At 37.5% G+C, this 25,756-nt stretch overlaps 1 protein-coding gene across 5 annotated transcripts in view; it reads right to left on the bottom strand.

The window, feature by feature from the left end:
• Cttnbp2 (cortactin binding protein 2) overlaps nucleotides 1–25,756 on the bottom strand; it is a 149,112-nt gene that overhangs the window by 91,012 nt on the left and 32,344 nt on the right. For all 5 annotated transcript variants that reach the window (XR_007109746.1, XM_047560231.1, XM_047560228.1 and 2 more), the window contains exon 3: nucleotides 3,493–3,717. Coding sequence is in view for 4 of the 5 variants with exons in the window: in XM_047560231.1 (XP_047416187.1) it covers nucleotides 3,493–3,717 (225 nt within the window). In the remaining variant the exon portion in view is untranslated. The remainder of the gene's footprint in view (nucleotides 1–3,492; nucleotides 3,718–25,756) is intronic.

Genomic DNA, 25,756 nt, shown 5'->3' with positions numbered 1-25,756 from the left:
GCTAAAACAAGCTTTCATGCACAAAATGTGCTAAATACTTTTCCTAAAAATGTTATTATGGATGATTCTCTACCACGTTATTATGGGATGAAATTCTAGAAATATATTTATATGTGTGATAAAGGTAACCATTACACAGTGAAACAGAAAGCATTAAGCACAGATGGCAGAATGAAGAGGTTATTTATAACAGGAAGAAGAAGTCACATGAAATCAAAGAACACAACAATTAATTTGTTCTTTTATGGCCCACTTGCATTTCTCCCATTGTCTCCCAGTTGTTCTTGTTAGAATTCTCCACATAATAATTCTTCCCTACAGAAGATAAACATGTTCAATGGCTACTTTCTTGGCTTTCCATACAGCTAGGGAGCCCGTGGCTTAAGGTTGGCCAATCACATTGCCTTGGTCTTTCAATATGAAATAAATGACGCAAAGATGCAGGGCTGTGGAAGCACACTCAGGATTCTAAGCAGGGGTGATGTGTGCTGTGTGGCATCAGCAGGGAAGAGGGGCAAGCTGCAGATGCCACCTCTTATCAGCAGAAGCACCAACTGCTACAGACAAGCTCTGGAAGGAACATCTGTACTGGTAAGAGTTGATCTCCTAGCATTCCAACCATGCTGAACTATGCTATAAAACAGTTAATATTTCTGTAAGCCAGTCAATAAATATCAATGGGCATTGGCTTCACTTGCTTAAAACTAAGAATCCTGTTGGAAGCAACTACTATCATGCAACTGGCCTAATTATACAGAGCTGTGACCTGGAAAAAGCTATATCTAACACACAGTGCTATCATTAGCTATTTCACTGATGAAAAGAACTGCTGTTCCTCTAAATTTCCTAATTATTATTGTGTCTTCTTATTTTTAAAGGCTTTGCTCAAATTTCCTATTTCAGGATGAGAAATGATGCTTTCTATGTATGAATAAAATGTGCAAATATATGGATGTCCTCTCTACTCTTCAAATACATTAGAATAGGAGTCTTATTGAAAGGTGATGCACAAGATAAAAAATAAAAACCCATGTATCATTCCACCCCAGGTTCCTGGCTCAAGACATGGAGTAGATTACCAGAGGCAAAGTTCCCCATGACGATTACTCATTAGCTTATTCAAAGTGGTTTAACAGGCTCAGCCCATTTGCCAAATTGACTCTTGCCCAAATTTCTCTGGCACACAAATTACCAAACAGTTAACCCTCTTATTAGTAGTCTCAGCAGGAACCAACACATGAATGAGCACAGGGCCTCTTCTCTGGCCTTGAGAGGCCAACCAGAGCAGCACTGAGGCCAAATGTCTTAGGATTACCAAAAAGATATGCCAGTGTTAGATAATAAATACTTGCACTGCAGATAATGGGCCTTTGCTTTCCCAGTCTTTAGTTTTGGCTGTGATTTAAAGAACTGAACTCATTTAAAATAATTGATTTTTCTCCTTATTGCTTTTAGGTTCCTAAAAGTACAATTTACTCTATATACTAGGGAACTGAAAACATTTGACTAAAATATTTTCTTTCGGGATTAAAGGTGACAGGTAATTCTGGTTTTTTGTTTTGTTTTTTAAGATAACTTTGGCATTGCTGTTTTCATCAGGTGATGAGATATTTTCTTGAAATACACAGGACAAGAGTATAAGCTATAACTCTTCTGAAACACTATAATCTACTGGAATAGAGTATTCTTTAAGGATAAAAAGCAGCATTTCCTGTCAAAGCAACCCTTCACTGAGACTATACAGCCAATGAATCTGGCCATAAAGGACTCCTGTATCCCTGATGTACACGGGAGGCAGATGCACTGGCTCATCTTATATTAGCCTCTCAGGGTCCTCAGGACAGGAACAAATTCCTTTCACTTCCAGCCAGGTTGGAAATGACCCAGTCATTCAGAAACAAACAGGATGTAAGTTGATTTAAAAAAAAAAAAAATAGCTAGATAATAAAATCTTTGACTCAACTAGAAATGGGTTCTTTATTTTCTTCTAAAAGAGAAAGGATAAATAAAAACAGAACTGAAGTAAAATTGAGACAAATATACGTTCTTTATATATTAAATGAAAAGAAAATATCTTCTTGATTTTTGAGCATACAGCATAAAATGCAGCAGAAATAATTTATTATGATATAGCTCATTTGACATGTTAAGAACATAATTGAAATGTATCCCATCCAAGAAATATAAATGAATTTCAGTGACATCAGCTGAAATACACTGACTCCTGCTTGTGCGGTTTGTGGGGAGTTTTCAAAACCTCCAGAGACCTTGGTGGTTGTCTGCCGGGCTTGGTAGAAAGTTTGCAAAGTCTAGAGTATAACTGTGACTCTGTCTCTCATCAGAAAGGCAATTCTATTCTTCACTATTTTACTCAGGGCTTTAGTTTTCTACCATGTCACATACTAAGGAAAATGTTTGCTTGTATTCAACACATACACCAAAACACTGGCACTCATATGTTAACTAAATACCTAGTTACAGGGAAAAGACACATGTGTGTTCAATGGCATTATCATAAATATTGATAGCACACTGCCCTCAGGTTATAGGTACATCAGGTGCTAAATATGAGATGTAAATAATTATCTGAAAAGGATGAACATTTTAATTTTTACTTTAATAATCATGGGGAAAACATTAGTTTTAATTTAATCATACCAGGCAGCCTTAGCTTCTCTAACCTCCTCACTCTCTTTTCTAATAAAATCAATAGTGTTGGCAACATGTTAGAAGGACAAAATCTAAACTTCTATTTCCTTATGGTTAATCACAATATGTTTTCATCAGACTTAGTATTCTTTGAAGCATGTAATCCAGTGCATGGAATGGGAGGGGGAAGGAGGTGGGTTCAAACGAACATGTATGAGCAGGAGGTCTGCAGCTGCCAGTTATCACATCCCAGACATGAGTTTAACATAACCAGTACTTAACTATACATGGTGACACTGGATAAGCCATGCAACTTTTCATTCTGTTCTATTGGATATTTTCATTTTCCAAAGAAATAAGAAAAAGTAAAATAATAAAATAATTTCTAATGGCAGAAAAATATTTTATACAGGTGCTGGATAAAATAAATTGGGGATGCTCCCATAGGATCAGCGAGTACTGGCTGCATTGCTGGATTGAGCCACCATGCAGCTAAGCTAGTCTTACTGCTCTGGGAAAATGAAGTCCCCCACCCCCATGGGAAAAAAAAAGGCAAAATTACATCTTTTAAAGAGAGTATCAAAGTAACCATCATGGGAAACACAATTTCTTTCTCAAACTTCCCTTATGATTTAATGTTACTTTCTATTGCATTTTAAATACTTTAAGTTACATTAAAAGGGATACCAGAAGCTACAGCATTTTGCCCATCAAAGTACTTGTCCAATTCTTCCTGAAAATATAATGTTTAACAACAAACAACTACCTCAAAGATAGTTTCTTCATCCACCCTGTGTCACGGAGAAGTGACCATGAACTACTAGGTAATGAAAGCCTCATTACCTTCTTTTGTCTGCTCTCTGCAGCGGCCAGCTGCGTGGACATTCTTTCTTGCATTTTTCTGCAGTGGGCCATGACTGCTTCAAGGATGGAGAGTGGATTGGTACAAACTGGTTTCTTCTCTTTGTCACCAGCACCCGCTTCATAGTCTCTCTGGAGTGCCAAGAATGGGTCATTTAGATTAAATCTCCCATAGCGTTCCTGGATAAATACCTCCTTCCTGCGAGCCTAGAACAAAAATAGAGGAATATCTTGAAGAAAAGAAATAAAAATATACAGAAAGATACTTAGAAGAAGGTTTTGTGATTACCTTTCCAAATGTGCTGTAATGGCTCAGAAGGTCAGGTGGTGAGCAGGCCAGTGTGACCCCAACTTTGATCAGTCTGGCATGCCATTTAGTTCATTTAAAAATTTTCTTTCTGCTATAGATGGGGTCTTTCAATGTCCCCCCAAAACCCATATGTTAAAGGATGTTCCCAGCCTGTGTTATTACTGGGAAGGAGTAGAACCTTTAGGAGGCAGGGTATAGTGTAAGGAAATTAGGTCAAGAGATTTTGCCCTTGAAGGACCCTGAACACTCCTTTTCTTCTCACTTTGCTTCCCGTACACCATATGATCCTGGGCTGAAAACTCTGAAACAATGAGTCAAATAAACCTTTCCACCTTTTAAGTTGACTATCTCAGATATTTTGTCACAGTGATGGAAAGCTAAACACTTCCTTTAAGAATAGTCTTTGAGCTAGGAGCAGTGGCTCACGCCACTAATACCAGTGACTTGGAGACTGAGACAGGAGGATCAAGGCTAGCCTCAGCAACTTAGTGAGGTCCTAAACAACTTATTGAGACCCTGTCTCAAAAAAAAAAAAAAAAAAAAAAAGTAAAGGGCTGGGGATATAGCTCAGTAGTAAGGTGCTGCTGGATTAAAATCTCCAGTAATAGTCTTTTATATTACAAATGATGCAAATACAGTTTTTCACATGATGCCCCCATAAGGATCAGAATTCTACTTAGTCTTTTCCAATTTAAAATAAAATCAGTGGTTATTACACACTACATAAGTGTATCAAATCATTACATTGTACTCCTCAAATCTGTAAAATTAACATTTAAAATTTTTTTATAAAAGTAAAAAAATATTGACAAAATAACTTTTAGCAAAACTTCAAAAATAAACAAAATCATCTCTATGATAGAATTTATATTTCAAATAATAATCAGGTTAAGTTACAATAAATAAAACCCTAAAAGGTTTTTTTCTAGCCTGAATGACATTATGAAAATATCTGGTAGAAAAATAAACTATCTGAAATTTTTTATGGAAAAAAAATCACAGGATTCAGATTTTGTAAAGTTTCATCAACTACAAAAGACTTCAGCAGATTTTTAAAAGATTCAATTATCTCCTTGTGGTTGAAGATCATTAAAATACAATTCACAGAATCCCAGGAAAGAACATAACCCCATTTTACTCTAAATGTCAGTTCATCAGTGACAAAGTTAATTTCACACAGATGAATAACACTAAATACAATTTTCTATAATTAGTCTACAACACTCTGCATAAAATGGAACACTAGCAGTAGAAATATATTGAAAACCATCAACATTTTCCTAACAGGTTATTCTGTAATAGTTAATAGGAAAAAGAAAAAGATATTCTAAGCTACTGCCATTAAAAAACTAAATTATAATAAATTAAGCTTAATTCTGTCAAATGTTAAACATGTTACCTAAAGAAATATCATATATGTCTCCTCACTTTAAAGGCCACTGCATTGAACGACTAAACTTTTCCATTTTTAGAACACTGTCAACTAGATGAACACAAGCGCGAGGACAAATGGGACAAAATATCTAACATTTCTTTCCCTACTACCAAGTCAGATTAATAAATAAAATGCATAAAAAGTCCAGATATTAAATTTAAACATTTCAGAAAAATCATTTTAAATTTAAAAGATAATAACCTTTATGAGTTAAAAGCATTTGGTGCTTCTAGGTTCTTCAAATTCAATTATGTAATCAATACATACATTGAATTAGTATCACTTGAGAGATGCAATTTCAAAAGCAATTCCATTTTGTACTTCACTCTCCCTTAGTATGCATTCAGTGTTATTCTCCCCACACCCCTGGAGAAAAACTTGGACAGCCCCATGGTATTTCTAAGCAATTCTAGTTAATAAAAGTGCTCTAGTAGTCACTTTAAGTCACAGAACACTCATTGTAGTTATTTGAATATCCATGGCAGCCTCTCTCTCTATCCTAGCTAGCATCTGCTGTAGGCCAACACCCCCACCTGAGATGTGGGTACGTATGACAACCTCTCTCCTTTAGCAAAGTCTTTTCTCCTCTTTCTAAGTTGACTTCATCCTCTTTGGCACTGCAGGTGGATAATGAAGGAGAGGTGAGGGAAGAAGGAAAGTTCTACCTGCCTTTTTTAGTTGGTCTACTATCTTTTTCAACTGAGCATCATAAATATTTAAGGTCTACTCTTCCCATGGAGTCCTTGGTGATTTCCTTCAAGAACTGCCCCCTCTCCCACTGCTGGGGCTTCTTCATCCTGTTTTCTCAATGTAGGTCACAAATTTAGGACTGGCTACCTAATCTTCAGGACCCAGTACAAAATGCAAATATGGAGGTTCATCCCCTCAAAAATTAAAAAAAAATTAAGATGACAACAACTTGGTGTTTAACCAGGCCTGGGACCCTTCTAAGCAAATGGCCTTTGCAGTTCCACAGGTTGCAAGTCCCTGAGGCCAGCCCTGCAAATAAATGCTCCTCATGTAGCATCTGAGACCCAGCTTTCGTTGGCTGTGTTCTCTCCAGACTGCCCTGTGGAAAAGGACCTGAATCATTCTCATTTCCACTCTTGGATGCTTATGGTCCAAAGTGGTCTATAAGAAATACTCAGAGCTCTATCCAAAGGAAAAGCTGGTCTCCTCAAGATGATTATGGGTGCCTCCTCCACCTCTGTAGAATGGCTACTTGTTCAGCATTACCTTCATTTATCACCACAAGATTGCAGGAGAAACCTACTAAGTCATTTGCTTCCTTAAAACCTTTTTCACTTGAGATGATGGGAGACCTAACTGGTTGGGGCATGATTCATGCACAATTCTCTACAGGGAAATGTTCTTTGATAAAAACCTTCCTCTTTAGTCTGAACAGCTAGATTCTTTTATACTCCCTTTCAGTGTAGGTAAAAGATTTAAAAGCCAAAAGCGGATTTTAAGAATTTCTTCTGAAAATTTGCATCTTGGTTTTTGCTTCAGTATTTATCAGGATGGTTCCCTAATAAAATTACATTTGAATGACCCATTTTTGTTACTTTGTGTCTACTTGCTCATCCAACATATCATAGCAATAACTCAAGCCATTTCATAACACACAGGTTATTCTTAGAGTCAACTTTTGATGGATGAGTTAAACTTAATCTTTGCAAAATCTAAATGGTTAACACTTTTATCTTAGACCCATTTTCAGGTTTGCCCAGTAGTTCATGGAAATATTTACTACTTTTTTTTTTTTGTATGTTTTTCTTGTGTTTCATTTTGTTTTACAATTATAAGTCTTAACTATTCATAATAGCCAAGGCATGGAACCAGTTGAGATATCATTGACAGTGAATGAATAAAGAAAATGTGGTTATATTACACACACACACACACACACACACACACACATAAACAAAAGAATACTGGAACCCTGTCATTTGTGGCAACATGAACAAAACTAGAAGAACTTAGTGAAATAAGCCAGGCACAAAAAGACAAAGCATGTTCTCCCTCATGTGAGAAGCTAAACATGATCTAACAGAAATAGAATAGTGATCATTAGAAACTAAGAAAGGTGAGGAAGAATGTATAGAGAGGGAGGTTGAATAACAAACACCAAAATACATTAAATCAGAGGAATGAGCTCTGGCGATCTTTGGCAAGGAAGACTGACCACAGTTTAGGATTTATTGTATATCTCAAAATAACCAGAAGAGAGGAGTTCAAATGTTCCCAACCAAAAGAATTGACAAGTATCAGAAGAGTTGGAAATGCTAATTATCCTGATTTGATCAGTACACATTATATATCTGTATCAAATTATCACACTGTCCCCCATAAATATGTACAATAACTATGTGTCAAATAAAAAAAAAAATTAAAATTACTAGCTTTAACTGACAGTCACAGTGTGACATTTATCACATATGGGTAATGTTATTCTGCTGAAAATGTTGTATAATTATATGTATACAAGATCAGAAACACAGAAATACCAATTAGTCTGTTTTGCAAATATAGACTGACAGTTAACCTTTATAATGAAGTATAAAATATGTATGTTAGATTCCCTTAAGGGCAGAAATGGTGGCTCTATATTTTCTGCCAACTCACTACACAGTTATGTTCCTGATGTCTTTAGTGTTCGAAATGAGAGAAATGAAGCATGCCTCATTTGTTTCCTAAGGCACCTTGAATTTAGACAACAATCTGATTTTATTTTTATTCAGTTCCTAAAAGCATAGAAACCTCAGGTAAAATGAACAAAGAAGCCCAGATATACTTCACTAACATTAAAATGACCCCTGAACTTGTGGAGATGGTTTTCAGAGTTGTCAGGTAGTAAGTTTTTATATGACTATATACCAATTTGTTTATATATGTACATAGACTTATGTACATGTCACATTTTTATATCCCTGTCTTTTTTTTTTTTTTTGCAGTGCTTGGGATTGAACCCAGGGCCTTGTGCTTGTGAGGCAAGTACTCTACCAACTGAGCTATATCCCCAGCCCTCCCTGTCTTTTTATAAGCAGGGTTTCTAGAATTAAGTAATCTTAAAACTTAAAATGCTCTTTTTACTCTACAACATTCTATCAGACTTATAAGGAAGAAAATAGTTGCTCATCTTGATTCTAAAATGAAATGTCACAGATTAAATGAGACTATGTCATGAAAAAAAGATGTTACATCAATTCTCAGTGCATTACTTACATGGAATACAGCAAATTATGCACTAAACAACAGAATAATAACATTTTAAAGTATCTTTATATAAGTGGCATTAAAATTTTAAAAAAATAGACATTTTCATGAATGGGTTTTCCCAGCTGGGGGAGGAGAAAACACGGCAGATCTGATTACATACCTGGGAATTTTGGGCAATTTGGAAATTCCAAGATCTCACTACTAGGAGGCTGGGCAGTGGGGACACACTTGAGTGCCTGCAAGTTCCACCCAGCCAGCTCAGTGTGTATGTTTGGCATGCTGCAGATCAATGTGGAATGACAGATCTCTGGTGAGCTAGGGATGATATGCTCTAACAAAAAGCATTCAAGTCTTAACAAATTACAATACTGCCAGTCAAACAAAATACAACTGGCAGGCCTGGTCTGGCCAGCAGAACACCCAGTTTGTAATCTCTGACTTACAGGAAGAGTTGTCACTGTAAGCCTAAGGAGAATATATATATATTTCTCTAAACATTCTGTTTTGCTCTCTTTTCAAGTGGGACACTTGGTTTAACTATATTCTTTCAACTCCTCAAAGGAGCATGCAGTGGGTGCATAATGCGTACTTGTTGAATGGATAAATGTGGCCTCTAAGAGATTAAGGAAAATAGAATATGTAGCCCAGAGCATCTGGAGGAAGGAGCTCACACCACATTTCCCAGTTGGAGGAAGTACAACCTTCCCAGGAACATGGGACAGAAGCTAGACCAAAGTCAGAGTCCTCAGTGCAGAGCTAATTCTAGAGAATTAGTTCACCCATTTCCCAACACTGAACTGGAGGGTGCGAGGAAGGTCTTGACTAACTCCACAAACTAAAGCCAGAGGCAAGAGTCTCAGGAGGAGGGTAAGGGCTAGCAGTTGGTTTTCCATGGTTCACAATTCTTGGTAGTCACTGTTCTTGGCATTCCCAGAGTGATTGTATATAGCAGGCACTCTATACACCACGGAACGGTCAGAGGAGCCTTTCTAAGATGGAAAATTTCCTGGTCACTTCTCTGCTTGAAGCCTTCAACGCTCCCATAATCATCGTTAGCACCCTCTGACCCACACCTCCATCCATACCACACTACTGTTGGGAGAGCTTCCTCCCCTGACCCAAAGAAGTCACCACTGACCACCAGCCCTCACTGCCACCTCCTCCTCTGCTGCTCATCTCAAAAGTTCAGAGTTTAGTATGATTTAGATTCAGCAAATCATCTGTCACTAGAGGCTATTTAAAAAATTCCATTGCCTACTTTCCAATAAACATGTTTATTCCTTTTAACATTCCTGTACGAATTTACTTTCCTTAAAACATTCTTACTTTGTCACAAAGTATTCATTTCTAGTGTACTTCATTATTTTTAATAAGGGTAAGTCAACAGCTGGTCAAGGTGGAATGTGTCTGAAGTCACATCTTACACAAGCGGCTGAGGCAGGAGGATCGTTGAACTGAGTCCTAGGGAGAACCTGAGCAAAAAAGAGAGACTCTGTCTTTTAAAATGCTAAATAAATAAATAGAGGCAGATGAAAACTATGGAAATGTTTGACTGTATAAGGAGACCATGTAACAAAAAATGACTTGAAATGTTTATCATGCGAGAGTTGAAGAAGCCTTTCCCTAAAAGAAGAGCTGAATATGCAGCTAATTTCTTGGTTTATGCTCAGAATTACTTGAGAATGAAATGCATTTCAGGGAAATGAGTCATTATGAAGACACAGACTAGCTGTAATTATAAAAACAGGCTCGAACTCTCAAGCCTAGTCACACTGATGAATACAAACATAATTTCATCAGAATCTGAAGTTGTATAAAATCTTGTTGAGAAAGTCACAAGCAAGAAGTGAAAATATGACCATTATTCCAGGAGGCTCTATCATACACGGACTTCTTATTTGGCTTTTATGGCCTGAAACAATTAGCTGAACTAATGGTTTGGATATGATTCATAAGAAGAAAAGAAAGATTGTTGAAAATAATGAATTTTCTCTATTCTATGGTGCTCCAGTATAGATCTAGAGCAGCTGCCAAAGGCCCATATGGTAAAAGTCTAGTCTCCAGCTTGGCATTATTGGGGAGTGGTGGAAACTTTAAGAGGTGGGTCTTAGTGGGAGGTTTTAGGTCATTGGGGGTGAACATATTCATGAAGGAGATTGTGGGGCCCATATCTTTTCCTTTCTCTTATATTCCTAGTCATGAGGTAAACTGCTATGCTGCAGACTCCAACAATTATGTGCTGCCCACCCCCACTGGAGGCCTAAAAATAAATGGGTCCACATGATCATGGTCAGAAATCTCCAAAACTATGAGTCAAAACAAACCTTTCCTGTTTATAAACTGATTATCTCAAGTATTCTGTTACAGTAAGGAAAGCTGACTAACACTTGTGATCCTCCTAGGAAAAGAAATTAAAACTTGCATTGCAAATTGTAGTTAAAACACGATGAAACATAACGCAAATCAATTTTAAGACATACTGTCAAATTACATATATACATGTATATATATATATATATATTAAAAATACTTGTAAAATATAACTATTACTAACAGCATAATATTTAATGCTATGTGCTTTATGTTCATTTTTCCATTACAATAAGCCCAGGAAATGGCCATTATTTTAATTCACATTTCATAGACATGCATTCTGAGGTTTAGAAAGATTTACGTCTTTGCTCCAGGTTGGTTCAATAGTAGCTGGTCTTCAACCAGGGCAGTCTTACTCTAAATTCTATACTTCTGGGCACTGAAAGGTAATTTTCAATTAGAGTATTTTGGAAGACTAGAGGAGGCTTCAAAAAACAAGTGTGGTATGCAACACAATATAAACCATACTTAAAAGTTAAAAAACTTAATTTAAATATAAGGAAGAGGTATTTCATGATCAATGTACACAATTCCCAAGGAAAAGAATTATGGTCAATGCAAAAATGAGTTTCAAGAGTCAAAGCTGTTCCAAGGATACAATGACTGCACCAGACTGGAGAGAAGAAATCTGTCTCTAGCTGGGCTTCAAACACAGGCTGAAAACAGGCAGTAGGAACATAATGTAGGGGCTCAAAACTCAGGAACATTTTTGGCACCTAAAATGCTTCCTTCTTCTCAAACCTTGAAACACTATGATTCAAAATTAAGAGGGATAGAAAATAAATTTTCCCAAATACTAACATAAAAATTAATCTATCCAGTCCTATCTTAGTGAAAACAATCTCAAAATTAAATAAAAACCAAACTAGAAGCTCTCGTAAAAAGCAGGGGTGGGGGATTCTGTTTATAAATAAATGGGAAAAGAAAGCCAGAGATAAGCTGTGGCCCACAGAACTCGTTCTCACTCTAAGAGGGGTGGAACGGCACAGGCGGAGTTCACATGTTCACCTTCACTGTTGTCCCTCCCCCAGCCCCAAGAGGGGCTGGGTAAGTCCAGAGCAATACAAAAATCTTCCAGAAAATGATAGTCATTGCCCTTCAGGGGTCAGAATGCTTTAGAAATTCACTAGCCAGGAATGAAAAATAACTTCTGGAGTTCAGATTTAAATGCCAACAAAATCTGAAGAGTTAGTTCAGTGATGACATCTGAGACACTGCTCACACTGTGACACATGGGCCACAGAAGGGAAGGAGAGCACAGTGGTGTCGCATATCTGAAGCACAGTACTGTGGTCATCATCATCCCTCCCACCTTTATTTCCCAACCTGTCGGCCGTCTCCATTGCCCCACCTGCTCATGGTACCCTAGTCTGGAGGTACAGAAATTGTCAAGCCAGGAATATACATAATGTATTTCATGAATAATATATCAAGATTGGCTTAGATTTATTTGGTTCCTGAGGCTAAAATCTGGAAGGCATACTTCAGAAAACCATGAATTTTCTTTCAGAAATAGAAACCATTCTAACAGAATCCATGCCACAGCTTGATTTTACAGAAGTGAGAGCCAGAAGTAACTTCTTGCCTCTGTGAAATCTCCTAATTCTTTATTTTTACCTCACGTTCCCCAGTGTTCATCTTGTCTACAGAAAATAGATTACCTTATTCCCTAACTAGGTCAAGAATGGCACATAAGTACTGCACTGTTCTGCTCTCCTGCCAAGAGTAGACATTATTAAATGATCAGCGCACTTTAAGGTGAACCCAGAAACAGTCCCAAAGTTCACTTTAATACATCATTCAAGGCAGAACCACGTATCAACCAGAATTGGGAGAAAGATGAACCAACCTGCCTTCTCTGCCCTGCTACAATTAGCTACTGCTCTACTTCTTTTTTACCTTTGTAACTCAAAGAACTTCTAGCAGACTACCCAACACATACCAGTTACTTGTTTGAGACTGCTAGTAATAGTTTCTATACCTGTGATTAATCATTCACTTTGACTGTTAATGATACATGGATATTTCATATTGAAGAACAAAACAATTTCAAATAGCATGAGAAGCACTATTATTCAACATTAATAAACTGAATCTACTTATTCAAATTTATAAACATGCTTGAAATATTTTGTTTTTATTTAAAATAATACATGTTCACTGAACTTGGGAAAATACTGATGAAAGGAAAAAGAACTAATCATTCATAATTCAATCATCAAAAAGTAGTTATGATTATGTTTCCTCGTATTCTTCAAGTTATGTTTTCAAGGATATATTAAGAAAAATTATCAAGGGCTTAGATGAATGTGTTTTAGGTGACCTTGCCCATTTCATTTGTTCATGTGTTCCATTTTAAAAAATAATGTCAATTATTTTAATAGGATTTTGTTTGAAAATCCTAATATATTAAAAAAAACCTCATTGTTTATCATTAGTTTGTTTTTGATTGTTCTAACAAACCTACAAGTAAGTCCTTAAATTTATTAGGGTAAATCCACAGAAGTAGTGCTACTGGAGAAAATAAAAACATTCTTAATACTTTTGAAATGCATTGCCAAATTCCTCTTTACAGAAATTTTGTTAGTTTATACTCGCACTAGCGATATAACGTTGACTAATTTCTCACACTTTAACCTGGTCTGGCCATTATCATTTCGTCTAGTCTGTGTATCTTCTTGGGTGAGGTGCATGTCTTTTTCTTTTAAAGGGGGTTCCTCATTATTGTTGAGCTATAAGCATCTTTAGGTCTTCTGGATATAAGTCCTTCATCAGGTATCTATATTATAAATACTCTCTCCAAATCTATGGATTTTTTTCTCCTTCTTAACTCTTTTAGAGAGAGTATGCTTTTCATCCAAGTTAACTGTTTTTAAATTTCATGGTTTTGTGTTCTAAGAACCTCTGCCTTATCTGAACTCTTGGGATTTCCTCTTTGAACCTTTATGTATTTATGTCTTACATTCAAGCCCATGATCTACTTTGAGGTAATATTGTGCATAGAATTGGAAAAAAAGGGAGGAGGGGATTGATGTTCACTTTTTCACACATAGATACAGTTTTCAATCATTTGTTGAGGTCATGACATACACTCTATTATTTTGATCTGTTTAAATTAACACTTGTTTTATGATCCAGCATATGGTCTTTCTTAGCAATTGAGAAGGATATTTATTCTGTAATTGTTGAATTTAATGTTCTACAGATGTCAATTGAGGAGGTTCCCAATGTTATTCATACTTTGTTTTTACTGAGTTTTTCCTATTTGTTTAATCAAAAGTAGGTATTAAAATCTGTAAGATTGTCTATTTCTTATTTTGATTTTGTCAATTTTTGTTTCATGTGTTTTGAGGCTCTATTATGAGACATGTAAATATTTATAATTATGTCTTTTATAATGAACTGTTTTGTCATTATTAATTCTATTATCTCTAATACTTGGTCTGTTTTTTGAATATTTTGTTTCTTTAACTTTCTATTCATAATTACCAAGTAAATGTTTTAATTTGTATTATTAAATGCTACGAACCAGTAGGACAAACCTAATAATACTCATTTCTAAAATTTTCTTTGCTATACTACCAGCTTATTTGAGTTGAAATTTAGATTTATTTTTATCAACTTCTGGAAACAAGCAACTATAATTTTAATTGTCATTACACATAAGTTAGAGATACATCTGAAAGAAGAGGACTTTTCCATAAATCTTGTTATTGGAAAAATCTTTTGCCTCATCTATCAAAGTTTGCTTTTGTATCTTACAACAGTTTTACATTTTCAAATCGATGTGCAAAAATTAAACATTTATATGTCTTTGGAAATATCCTCACTTTTCTATTTTTCAGTTAACCTAAATTGCTTAAAATTTCTAAAGCAGTAGGACTCAATCCTGGCAGCTCATCAAAATCACCTGTGAGATTCTGCAAACATTCAGAGTTGGCCTAACACTCAACTGGTTGGTCTATGATGGCTCTAAGCATTTGCAAGCCACAGACAATAATAAGAATTACTGCTATTCATGAAGTCAAATGAAATCAACATGCCCTGGATAGAAATGAACTCATAATCATCTAACACCCAGAGAAGAATGCACAAGTATGGCACTCTATGGACAGGGAAATAGCTCCAATGTAAGTCAACTGCTGTGCTCTAAAGCATAGTTAGAGAAAGGAGATATTGCTATGCAACTCACTTTATGAACTTTGTCTTTATTAATGGATGTGTTTTTCAGCTTTGGGGGTAAATTTAAGCATTTAAACATTGTGGGTAGCCTTGAAATTACAAATGAACAAAAGTCACTCATTTTCTGAAGCTCTAAATCACAGTCTTTCTGTTATGTTTCTTATAGCTTCTAAGTACTAAATAAATTGGCACACTTTTTCAAAAAAATCTCATCAAAACACTTAACAAAGTTTGTGACATTTAATGAACTAGCAAAATAGCTCCTGTATAGAAATGGCTTAGAACATCTGTAAGAAAATAGACTACTAATAATTAAAAGGAGAGTTAAATTTTTGGTTGACCACTGATTGTGAAATAAGTATTTGAAAAATAAGGCTTCTTGGACTATGATTTGAAATTGGATAAAGAAGCAACTAGCATTGATTATCCCTGTTATCAAGCACTGTGGTGGGAATTCAGCAGGCTCTGCTTTTGTGTTTGCTATGCCAAATTACTGCTCTGAAATTTTCCAAAGTGGATTTGCCCCCACACTTGCATGTTGTTCACATCATTTGACTCAATCTATTCTTTCGACCATGTTTTTTATCATCCAGGACATTTTGACTCATAACCAAAAAAGAAAAAAAATATTAGAAATCTTGCCTAAAATGAACACTTCTGTAAGCAGCTATCCAAACAAGCAAGCAAATCAAACCCTCAAGAGAATGCAAGGTAGCATCTGTGAAATATTTCAGTATTTCAGGAATAACATAGTTTGCCAGTATAATTCCGGAAATGCCTACTTTTTTTTTGAGACTTGAGAAAAGAAATGTGGAAACAGTGGTGGGTGTGGGAACAATGTTAATATAAGCATCCCCACATGAAAAACAAAGAAAGTGAAAAACAGAAATAAAGCTGTATCTTGTCTACTGGGAATAATATCACAGATCATTTCTATGGGCAGAGGTTGTGATTAAAATTTTAAAATATGGTCCCTTTTATAGCTCCAAGAAACATAAGTTGACTTGGTTAAAAATAAAATTCCCTAGGTCCTAAAGAGAGATGGCAGAGATAGTTTTGCTCTTGCTGCTGTACCCACCCCCAAGTCCCTACAGGACCGGCCTGGCCACTGAGGAATAGCTTACCAATTGCAAGAATTGCTGGGAAAATAAACAGAAGCCTCTTAACATTCTCACCATCTACCAGCTGAAGATGACTCACCCCATATCAAAAACAATCAAGGGAAAAGGAATGCCAACAGTTTGAATGCACTCTTTATTCAAACACTGACTGATTTTACCACCATTAAATGTCCCCAGTCCTGAGAGAGTATATTCCTCCTGCTACTCCCCAGAGCAAACCAGAAAACCTCAAAGGATCCCTGCACAGGTCATGGGGCAAACTTCTGAGAGTAACTTCATCATGTTCCTGCAAATAAAGCAAATATGCATCCCTCAGATAGGTGTCAAATATGCAAGCCATGGGTAGGACACTCCTGGCTAGGCACAGGAACCTGGGCAAAAGGGGAGGGGAGAAGCTGATCCTGTTCAAGGAAGAGGCAGATCTCAGCAGGACAGGTGACATGTGTAGGAACTGGGATGAATCCTTTTCAGATCATGCCACATTGTCTTCCTTAATCGTAGGTGATACAATATAACAGCTATGAACAATGCTTTACAAATCAAGTATAGAATATAGGTTAGTTACTGTTATTCATGCTAAATTGAACAAGTTGCTTGTCATAGGCCTGTTTGTGTTGGCTTCTGTAACTATTTCTGTTTCTGCTAGACTTTTTATTTTACATCACATCATTTATTCAATGAGTATTCATCAATCAATATCTGTGTACACATCTGTTTTCTCCAGCAACCAGCTTCCCTTGCCTTCCTTATTCTGCTGGATATTCATGGGTGGTGTACCTTAAACCAGCTCTAATATGGAATAAATAAGAAGACAGTGTAAACATGTGCTGCACACGATGAAATAGTAAAATGTGTCATCTTCTCTAGAGAAGTTCTGACAGAAACTAATGGGAATCATTTCCTGAGTCTCAAACATGTTTATGAGTGGCTGTGATCAATTTTTGAACAGAGTAAACCTGAACTTTATTTTTAAAGTCTATTCTTCTAAGAATTTATTTTCCCTTTTCTTAGCCATGCCACCTACTTTCTTACTGAAAGTGGAACCCAAGCCTGCAAGTCTTGGTGGCCTCAGAGTTGATGACGTTGTTCTTCTGTGTAGGCAGTATATGACGAGGCTTGCTGGAATTTGCTGCAGGAAGGAGATCAGGACCTGACTAGTCCCACCCCCTCCATTCTGCAGCAGTGCCCAAGGGCATCTATCTCTGTCCTTTATATCCTCAGTCTCCCATTAACATTCCTCGGGAACACAGGATTGTAAATATGACCAAGTTAGTCAGGATGGCATTGAGGTCCTCAGAGTCTGCCCAAAACATGTCAGTTCTTAACACTCATCAGTTACACAGAAGTTGTTTAAGTAGGACTCAGTCTAAGGCCAGTCTCTCAGCCAGAGTAGACAGCAAATACCAGCTCAGACTGAAGGTCTACCATCTTTGCATAAAAAAGATGATTTTCTGGGACACCAGAGAACTAAGACAGGAGGCATCCCTACAAGCTCTTATCTTATTCCTAGTAGTCACTGGCTCTCCATCTAACTGACCAGGGATAAATTACTTGGCTATCATTTCAGAGCCTCTGTGCTACAATGAAAGCACCAAACAGGAATCACTTCTAAGGTCACAAGAGTGCCATGCTCAAACTGACCCATCCAAGGGCACATCAGAATTTGCAAGAGGACCTGTCAGAACACATATGAGGCATTCTGATAACTGAACTAACTCGGTACAGCCATGCATTTAGAAGATCCCTCTAAAATAATACCATGCTTGCCAGTGAATGCACAGGCTGTTTTGCCTATGTAGATTATTTTTAAATATTGGTACCAGGCATGTGGATAATTGCAGCTGTGTTTAAGAAGTAAGAATAACATGTACTTGAGAATTAAACCTGGCATGCATAGAAACAATTCTTACTCCATTCCATAGAAATAGCAGCAGCAATAGAATAATCCAGCAAAAATGAGCAAAAAAATCAATTTCTGTAAGGAAAAATCTTAATAGCTCACTTCCAAGATAATTATTTTTAAAACTGATTTTGTATTAGCAAGAGTTTTAATTTTATTTCTTTTTTTAATGTTAAAACAACCCTCATGACTACAGGATGTTTAACACAGGTACAAGCACTTCTATAGAATACACAACAGGTAATCAATTTCTCTTTAAGTCAAGGAGGATAATAATTGAATAAATGCACCTGTGAAGGTGATCTGTGTTACAATGGTTTTGTTTTCAGCCTGGTGAGCCAGTCACAGGAGATCTTCTAAGGTTAAGAAATTCATGAGCACCATGATACATTAAGAATCCATCCCAGGATCAATAAACCTGTTAGCCCAGGTCTGAGTGAACAAGGGGAGACACATGGAAAATGCCAATGCACTTCCTCTCACTATTCCCTCCCCTGAACTCTTCGAATGTTAAGGACAATGGAAATCATTTGGAAGTGAAAGTGAAGAATTAGAAAGTCAAACATAAAGTCCCTAGGAGAATACTGTCCTCACAGCTGAGACCTTATCTGGAGGGAGGAGGGACCCGGACTGCATCAGCGTCACTAAACTGCTGATGGCTTTGCTGCAGTGTTTGACTGCTCTCCCTTCCTTATGAATGCCTCCTCTGTCGGGCAAGCTCCCCTCTTTCCCTGCTACTCCTTCCGGAAGCTGCCTACTCCTCCCAGATGATAAACACCTCTCTGTCCCAAATCAATGAAAAAGTAATGGTTGTTTTTGTTTCACAAGGTCATAGCAGGAATTTGTATTTGAACAACCCTTTGAGGATGAAGAGCCTAGACTTCCTACTGGTCAAAAAGGCCCATTGGCTAAAAAATACTGTTTTTATGTATAAATTTATTTCTTTAAGGCTCGTGAAAGGGGCAAGAAAGGGTGTAATTCTAACTGTGGATGAAATATCTATTAGCGATTATTAATGACATTTTAAATGAAAACACTTAGATAAACTATTTCCATGTTTCACCTAAAACTTAAGTATCCCCATTCACTGATACGAATGTCATTATCCAGGAGGCCCCGATCATGTGGATAAGGAAAAGAACCAAAGCCTCAATGCTTTAATATCTTCACCCCCAACAGCCTGCATTGGAGGACTCCCCGCATCCCTGTTTCCATAGGTTTCATCATAACGATGCTTCATTCCCCCTAGTTCACCTCCTACTCTCCATCAACTTTCTCCTACAATTCATCATAGACCTTGTTTTTTTGTTTGTTTGTTTGGGTTTTTTTGTCTTTTTTTGTTTGTTTTTATCCAGGGCCTTATAAGTGCAAGGCAAGCACTTTACCAACTGAGCTCCATCCCCAGCCCTGTTATGGTTTTGATATAGACTGCTCCCTCAAAGCTTCTGTGTTAATACAGGAATATTCAGAGATAAAACATTTGGACTGGGACAGCTATAATCTAATCAGTCCACCCTAGTTTGAATGGACTGACTGGGTGGTAACTGTAGGCAGGAAGGGCATGGCTGAAGGAGATGGGTCACTGGGAACATGTCCTGGAAGGGTTCGTCTTCCCTGTGTCCCATTCATAACCCTTCTCACTGCTTTCTGGCTGCCATGGCCTGAGCAACTTCTCTCTGCCTCACCCTTCTGCCATGGTGATCTGCCTCTCCTTGAACCCAGAGTCACAGAGTCAATCTGTGGAAAGAGACCTCTGAAACCATGAGCCCCAAATTATTTTTCCTTCTTTAAGTTTTCTGGTCAGGTATTTAGGACACAGCAATGAAAAACTGACTAACACAGAACTCACAATGTTTCTCCAGAATATACCTTCCTCTTGAATCATTACTTCTCAACACTGAGAGCCTGGGTATGTCCATAACCTGACCCCTGCATTCTCTTTGAAGCACACAACACATATGCTTGAGACTATGTTTGAGGTCTCCAAACTCACCTGGGCCCAAGAAGCCAAAAGTATAATGGCTCCACTGAACTGTATGGTTTAGGGGGGCCTATCTCTCATGTGACCCAAGTTCCATTGCAGATATCCCAAAGCTCCATTATACTGTCAGCCCTCCATATTGGCAAGTTTCACCTCTGTGGATTCAACCAATCACGGATAGAAAATATTTGAAAATAAAAACTGCATCTGTACTGAACATGTACAGACCCCCCCCATTATTTCCTTAACAACACAGTATAAGAATTCATATAACTTTTACATTGTATTAGGTATGATGAGTAATCCAGAGATGATTTAAATTACAGGGAGGATGGGTTTAAATAGTACACAAATATTACAGCAATTTACATAAGAGAGTTGAGCATCCACAGGTCTTGGAACACATGGGGGTTCTGGGACCAATTCTGCTCCTAACCCATCCTTGTACTCCTCATGACTTTCAACCTTGCGTCTTCCCTTGCTAGGGATCGATTTCTTGTTCCAGTACTCTTGTGATTCTATTCCTTTCTCTTTCTCAAAGAAATGATTTCTATGACCCTCTCTAAAGTTATTAATTCTATGACTGCCATCTCTCTCGACCCGCTTTTAGCATATCTCTAAGCTGGTAGAAATAGTACTCGACAATCAAAACTACTTCTCCCAGAACCTTAAATTCAACTATCTGCTCAATAACTTGTCCTGGATGTTTCAATAAACACATAGCAAACTGAACTCTTCATCTTTCCCAGCAACCACCTTTTTACCTCACGTATCTCACCACTACTGTACAACTCACCTGAAACCAGAGTGTCAGTGAGACCTTAGCCTCCAACAGCCCCTCTCTCTATCCACAGCGAATCAATCAAGGTATATAATTACTGCATCCTAAATACTACTCCTATTTCTTCCTTCTTCTCCATCCCAGTGTTACTCTAGCCCTTCTCATCTTTCACTACAGCCCTGCTTGGTCTCCACGTCTCCAGATCTGGTGTTCCTGCAACCAACCTTCCTTTCTGTGGATAAGAGGGCTTGCCCCACAGCGCAGGTCTGAGACTGCCTTTCTCAGTTTATCGAGAGCTCTTATAATCAAGTCCAAGCATTTCTCAAGGCCTTGTATGAGGTGAATTGTATGATGTGTATGATTTTCTGCTCTCTTACACACTACCCACCTCCTCTTCACCTCCTGAGCTTTGTGTTAACTACATTTTTTATTTCTGTATTCTTCATATTGTCATATGGGGCCTCACTGATAAGGAAGAGACGGCCCCTCCCAGGCTATTCAGTTCTTAGAGATAGCAAGTGACTTCCTTTCAAGCGTGTGTTCATCTACAAATCAATCTAGAGCTGTACCCTGTTTATCTACCCTTTTCAAGAGCTCTTATACACATCAACATTATTCCCCTGTCCTAAACATCCCAAAGTCAGGTATCAGAAAACAAAAGGCAGTGTTTACACCCCAGGAACATGCCTGAAATTATTCAAACTAGAAAATTCTAACCTGCCTAGGCTGCCTCCCTTGTTCCTTCCCATGGGAAGCACAGTCAAAGCCCTGACCCATGCTTTCCCCAGGCTCCTGCCTCCTATGAGCAAGCCCTGGTGCTTCCCTTGTGGTTCTGGTGGCATACTGTACCTTCCTTTCTAGAGTCCATTAGTATAAAACTTCACTCATGACAGTCATTTCTGTATCTCCATGTCTTACAAAAACAAAGGCTATTCGAATTTTAAAATAAATTTCAACTATAAAACTACTTACAGAGTCCTGGCTTTGCCATGATGTCTCGTGTATAACTGGGAAGCCGTGTTCAAACTACAAGAACCAGGATCTACTTTGACTTTCTTTGTATGGTTTTTCCTGACCACTTGAAGGCTTAGTCCCTTCTCTTTAGGCCTCTGTTGTATTTTGTACACCACTCTTCACTGAATTCTTGCTGTTCTACAACAACATTGCTATATACCTGCAAGTTCACCCCTCCTCTCCTTGAAGGCTGGGCTGTGAGCTATAATAATGACCTAGGCCATACTGATGTTTATCATAAATTCTGAACCTAGTGCTTAATAAATACTCAAAGAATACTTCATGAATTAAATCTGTATCACTAATGTCAGTATTGAATAATGCTAAAGATCAGCTTTGTTGCTTTGCAGTGGAGCTTTTAGACTGAAATAACTAGAAGGAAGTTAATCAGCAGTAACCTTAGATACAGCTTATTCTCATTCATTTAAATTATGAACTAATTAAAAAAAAATCTTAACATCTTAAGAGTAACTCAAGCCAGGTGCTGCAGTGCATGCGTATAATCCCAGAGACTCCAGAGGCTGAGGAAGGAGGATCGCAAGTTCAAAGCAAATTAATGAGACCCTGTCTCAAAATAAAAAAATAAAAATGGGCTGGGATTGGGGCTCAATGATTGAATGTCCCTGTGTTCAATCCCTGGTACCAAAAAGCAAATAAACAAATTAAAAAAAAAAAAGCAACTGAAGCAGTCAAATATACTGATTTTGGAATGTACTGTCATATGCATCTTTGACAAGGATATGTGATATGGTTTTGTGTTTTTTTGCTTACTTTTCTTTTTGTGGTGCTGGGGCTTGAGCCCAGGTTCTCTCACATGGTGGGCAAGTGCTCTATCACTGACCCACATCCTAGCCCACTATGAGATGTAATGTTAGAATTCACAGTATAATACCTCCTAAAAACCAAAGAGAACAACCCAATGCTGAACTAATAAGAATTTATTCTAATTTCCTTTTCATTTCCCTACTTAAGACATGATTATAATTCACTCCAGTTAGGGAATGATACAAAGAACAGATCTAAAAACAGATCACTCCATTTTCATAAAAGGCAGTTTAAGATTTAAATCTTTTTTAAAAGTAATTTTTATTAATCTTTTTATTTGTTCTAATCAGTTGTACATGACAGTAGAATGCATTTACACATTTTGATAAACCATACAAAAGTGAAGTATAATTTCTCTTTTTCCTATTCATACATATTGTAGGATCACATCATGTACATGAGGTAATAATGTCTGTTTAATTTTAAATTGTCAGAATTTCAGGTTAAGTATGAAATTTGAGGAAAAAAATATATCTGTCAATTTTAAAAAGAACTCCAACGAATCTTAACATGTAAAATATATACAAACATTACTTTTTAAAGTGGTTATAAGTTTTTCCTTTCTACATTTAGACATTCTCATTTAGAGCATTCGAGTCTATTTCTTTCAGGAAGTGATGAGATTTTATAATTTATACTATTTTGTTTAAACCCAGGAATAACAAAACACATACCAATTCTTTAATCTACACAGAAGGTGCTAAGTTAGATTTATTTATATTCTCTAAACAAACCAAAATAATTCTGGCCCTTCAAAGGCTACATAAAAAAGTTCATGTTTTACTTGTTGACATAGAGGTGCCTCTTGAAAGTGTCTCAAAGTGATGTAAGAGTGTTCCAATTCTCTCACTCTTTTCAGATAACTGCCAGTATCAATAAGAGGGAAAACAGCTTACACCGCTCCCATCTTCAGGTGGAAGTCTAAGCCTGAGCAGGCCATTTGCCAACACGTGGATGGATACTCCGAACACCTAGCCTACCGCAGGGGAGAGTTGAAAGTGCATTTAAAAATGTTTGTTGGAATGATCCTCTCTCTGCACAGCGTGGTGAGTTACCATTGTCTTGTCCACAGAAACGGTATGTACAGAAGTTCACATGCTAATCTTGCATAAAGCTTGGGGTCTAGCTGAGCATCTGAAAAGGCACTGTAGATCACAGAGTTTCATGGTCACATAATTCAGTCCAGAATGGGGGCGCCGGGTTCAAATTGGCTGGATTTGAATTGTGGCTCTAAAATTTCCTGACTCTGTGACCTCTGCTAAATGGCTAACCACTCCAAACCTTAGTTTCTCATGTGCCAAACACATAATAATACCTAAATCACAGGATTGCTGTAAGGCATAAAGAGATAATCAATGATCAGGGCAGAGCATGTTGCAATGAAAAGTGTCCAATTCTGTCACTCTCAAGAAGAGAGGATAAGTGATATGCCACCTAGAAACCGCCTAGACTGAGCCAGGTGAGGTTAGAAGAGGCCTGGCTAACAAGGCTGCTTCAAGATTAAGCAGAAGTCATATTCTTGGATTAGCAAACTAAGAAATGCTGTTAACTTTGTATAATTTTATGCTTCCCCCCTCTGCCCACAGGGTTCTCTTTTCATAAAATTGAAGACAGTGATTTTTAAGAATCTGGACTGTGAGGGTTAGTAAATATGTTACTCTTATGCCAAACCCTCTTACAGGGTCAGGTGTTTCTTTTTTTATTTGTTTGTTTTGGTTTTTGCCTACATAGACTTAACTGGAAGAAAATCAGGGTTGAGAAATGGACACAATAAGATTGAGTTTTGATTCACATATAGTCTCTGGGTCTGGCCATACCTAAAAGTTAGATTTAGTCCTAAAAATTTTCAATTACACGAGTCAGTATGTTTCTTGGGAGTTATTTGGTTTCTGTCACAATTAAAAAAAAAAAAAATTCCCTAAAAAAAAGGCACTGAATTCCACCCTATTATAACACCACCACCACCAATAACAATAAAATGTTCATTTGCTAACATCTGCCAGCCTAACAACAAACTTCAATTGCTTTTCTCACCAACTCACCAAAATTTTCCAAATTCTTCTGATTTCTGTTCCCCCTCTCTCAGTACATCCTGGCTCCTTTTTTGTTCTTATGCCCTTCCTGTCATTTGCCCTAACCAGTCTCCTCCTGCTAAGGAAATATCAATGAACTGTTTAAAAAAGATGAACCCCTGAAAAGTGACATCCACCTATGGCCCACACACAGCGTCCCTCATCATCTGGCCTCCATCTGCCTTCTCAGTCTCATCTCCTGTTCCCTATCCCACACACTAATTCAGCCAACACACAAAGAACTGAAAATTAATACATCATTGTTTTAAACCACAAGATTTTGGTATTGTTTGTTATGTAGCCATGGGCATTTGAAACATTAGCCTCAGGGAGGTAGAGTCCACCTAGGCATTACCCAACAAGATGCTTGGCAGCACTGAAAGGTCCAAATGCTTTCTACAAAGCCCTCCCCAAGCAGCAGAGCCTGTCACTGATGTCAGCCACCACCAGGGTAATGTGAAAGATTAAAAAAATAATAAACAAACTCCAGACCTTGAGCCTAAAGATCAGACTTCTGCCACTAAGACTTGCGGAGAGTTAAGCTGTTGAGTTGCAGCTTCCCAACCTGGTGAGTGTGACCTATTAATAACAAATGCCAGGCACAAAACATGAACAAGGTTGCTAATTACGATTGTTGAAGAGTCTAGTGTGCCTATCCGGCACCTTGTTTTGGAGGGTAACTTTGGAAGTTGACAGACAAGTCTTCCACTTAGACATCATTTGTTTAAACACACACACACACACACACACAAAACAATTTTAAAAATTCATTAACATAGAGTTCTACTTCCTGTTCTTTTTTTTTTTTTTTTTTTTTTTTTTTTGTGGTGCTCGGGATTGAACCCAGGGCCTTGTGTATGTGAGGCAAGCACTCTACCAACTGAACTATATCCCCAGGCCTACTTCCTGTTCTGGTCCTAATCTGCTGTGGGACTCTGGGACTCTGGTCACACTACCCACCTCTCTATCTATGCCTCAGCTTTGTCATCCATAGTGCAACTTCCTCTGGGTGCCACAGAGTAAAATATGTTTA

This window comes from Sciurus carolinensis, chromosome 8, assembly GCF_902686445.1.
Source record: "Sciurus carolinensis chromosome 8, mSciCar1.2, whole genome shotgun sequence".
NCBI lineage: Eukaryota > Metazoa > Chordata > Mammalia > Rodentia > Sciuridae > Sciurus > Sciurus carolinensis.
The sequence above is the reverse complement of the archived record's forward strand: the minus strand, read 5'-3'. Positions and strand labels throughout refer to the sequence as shown.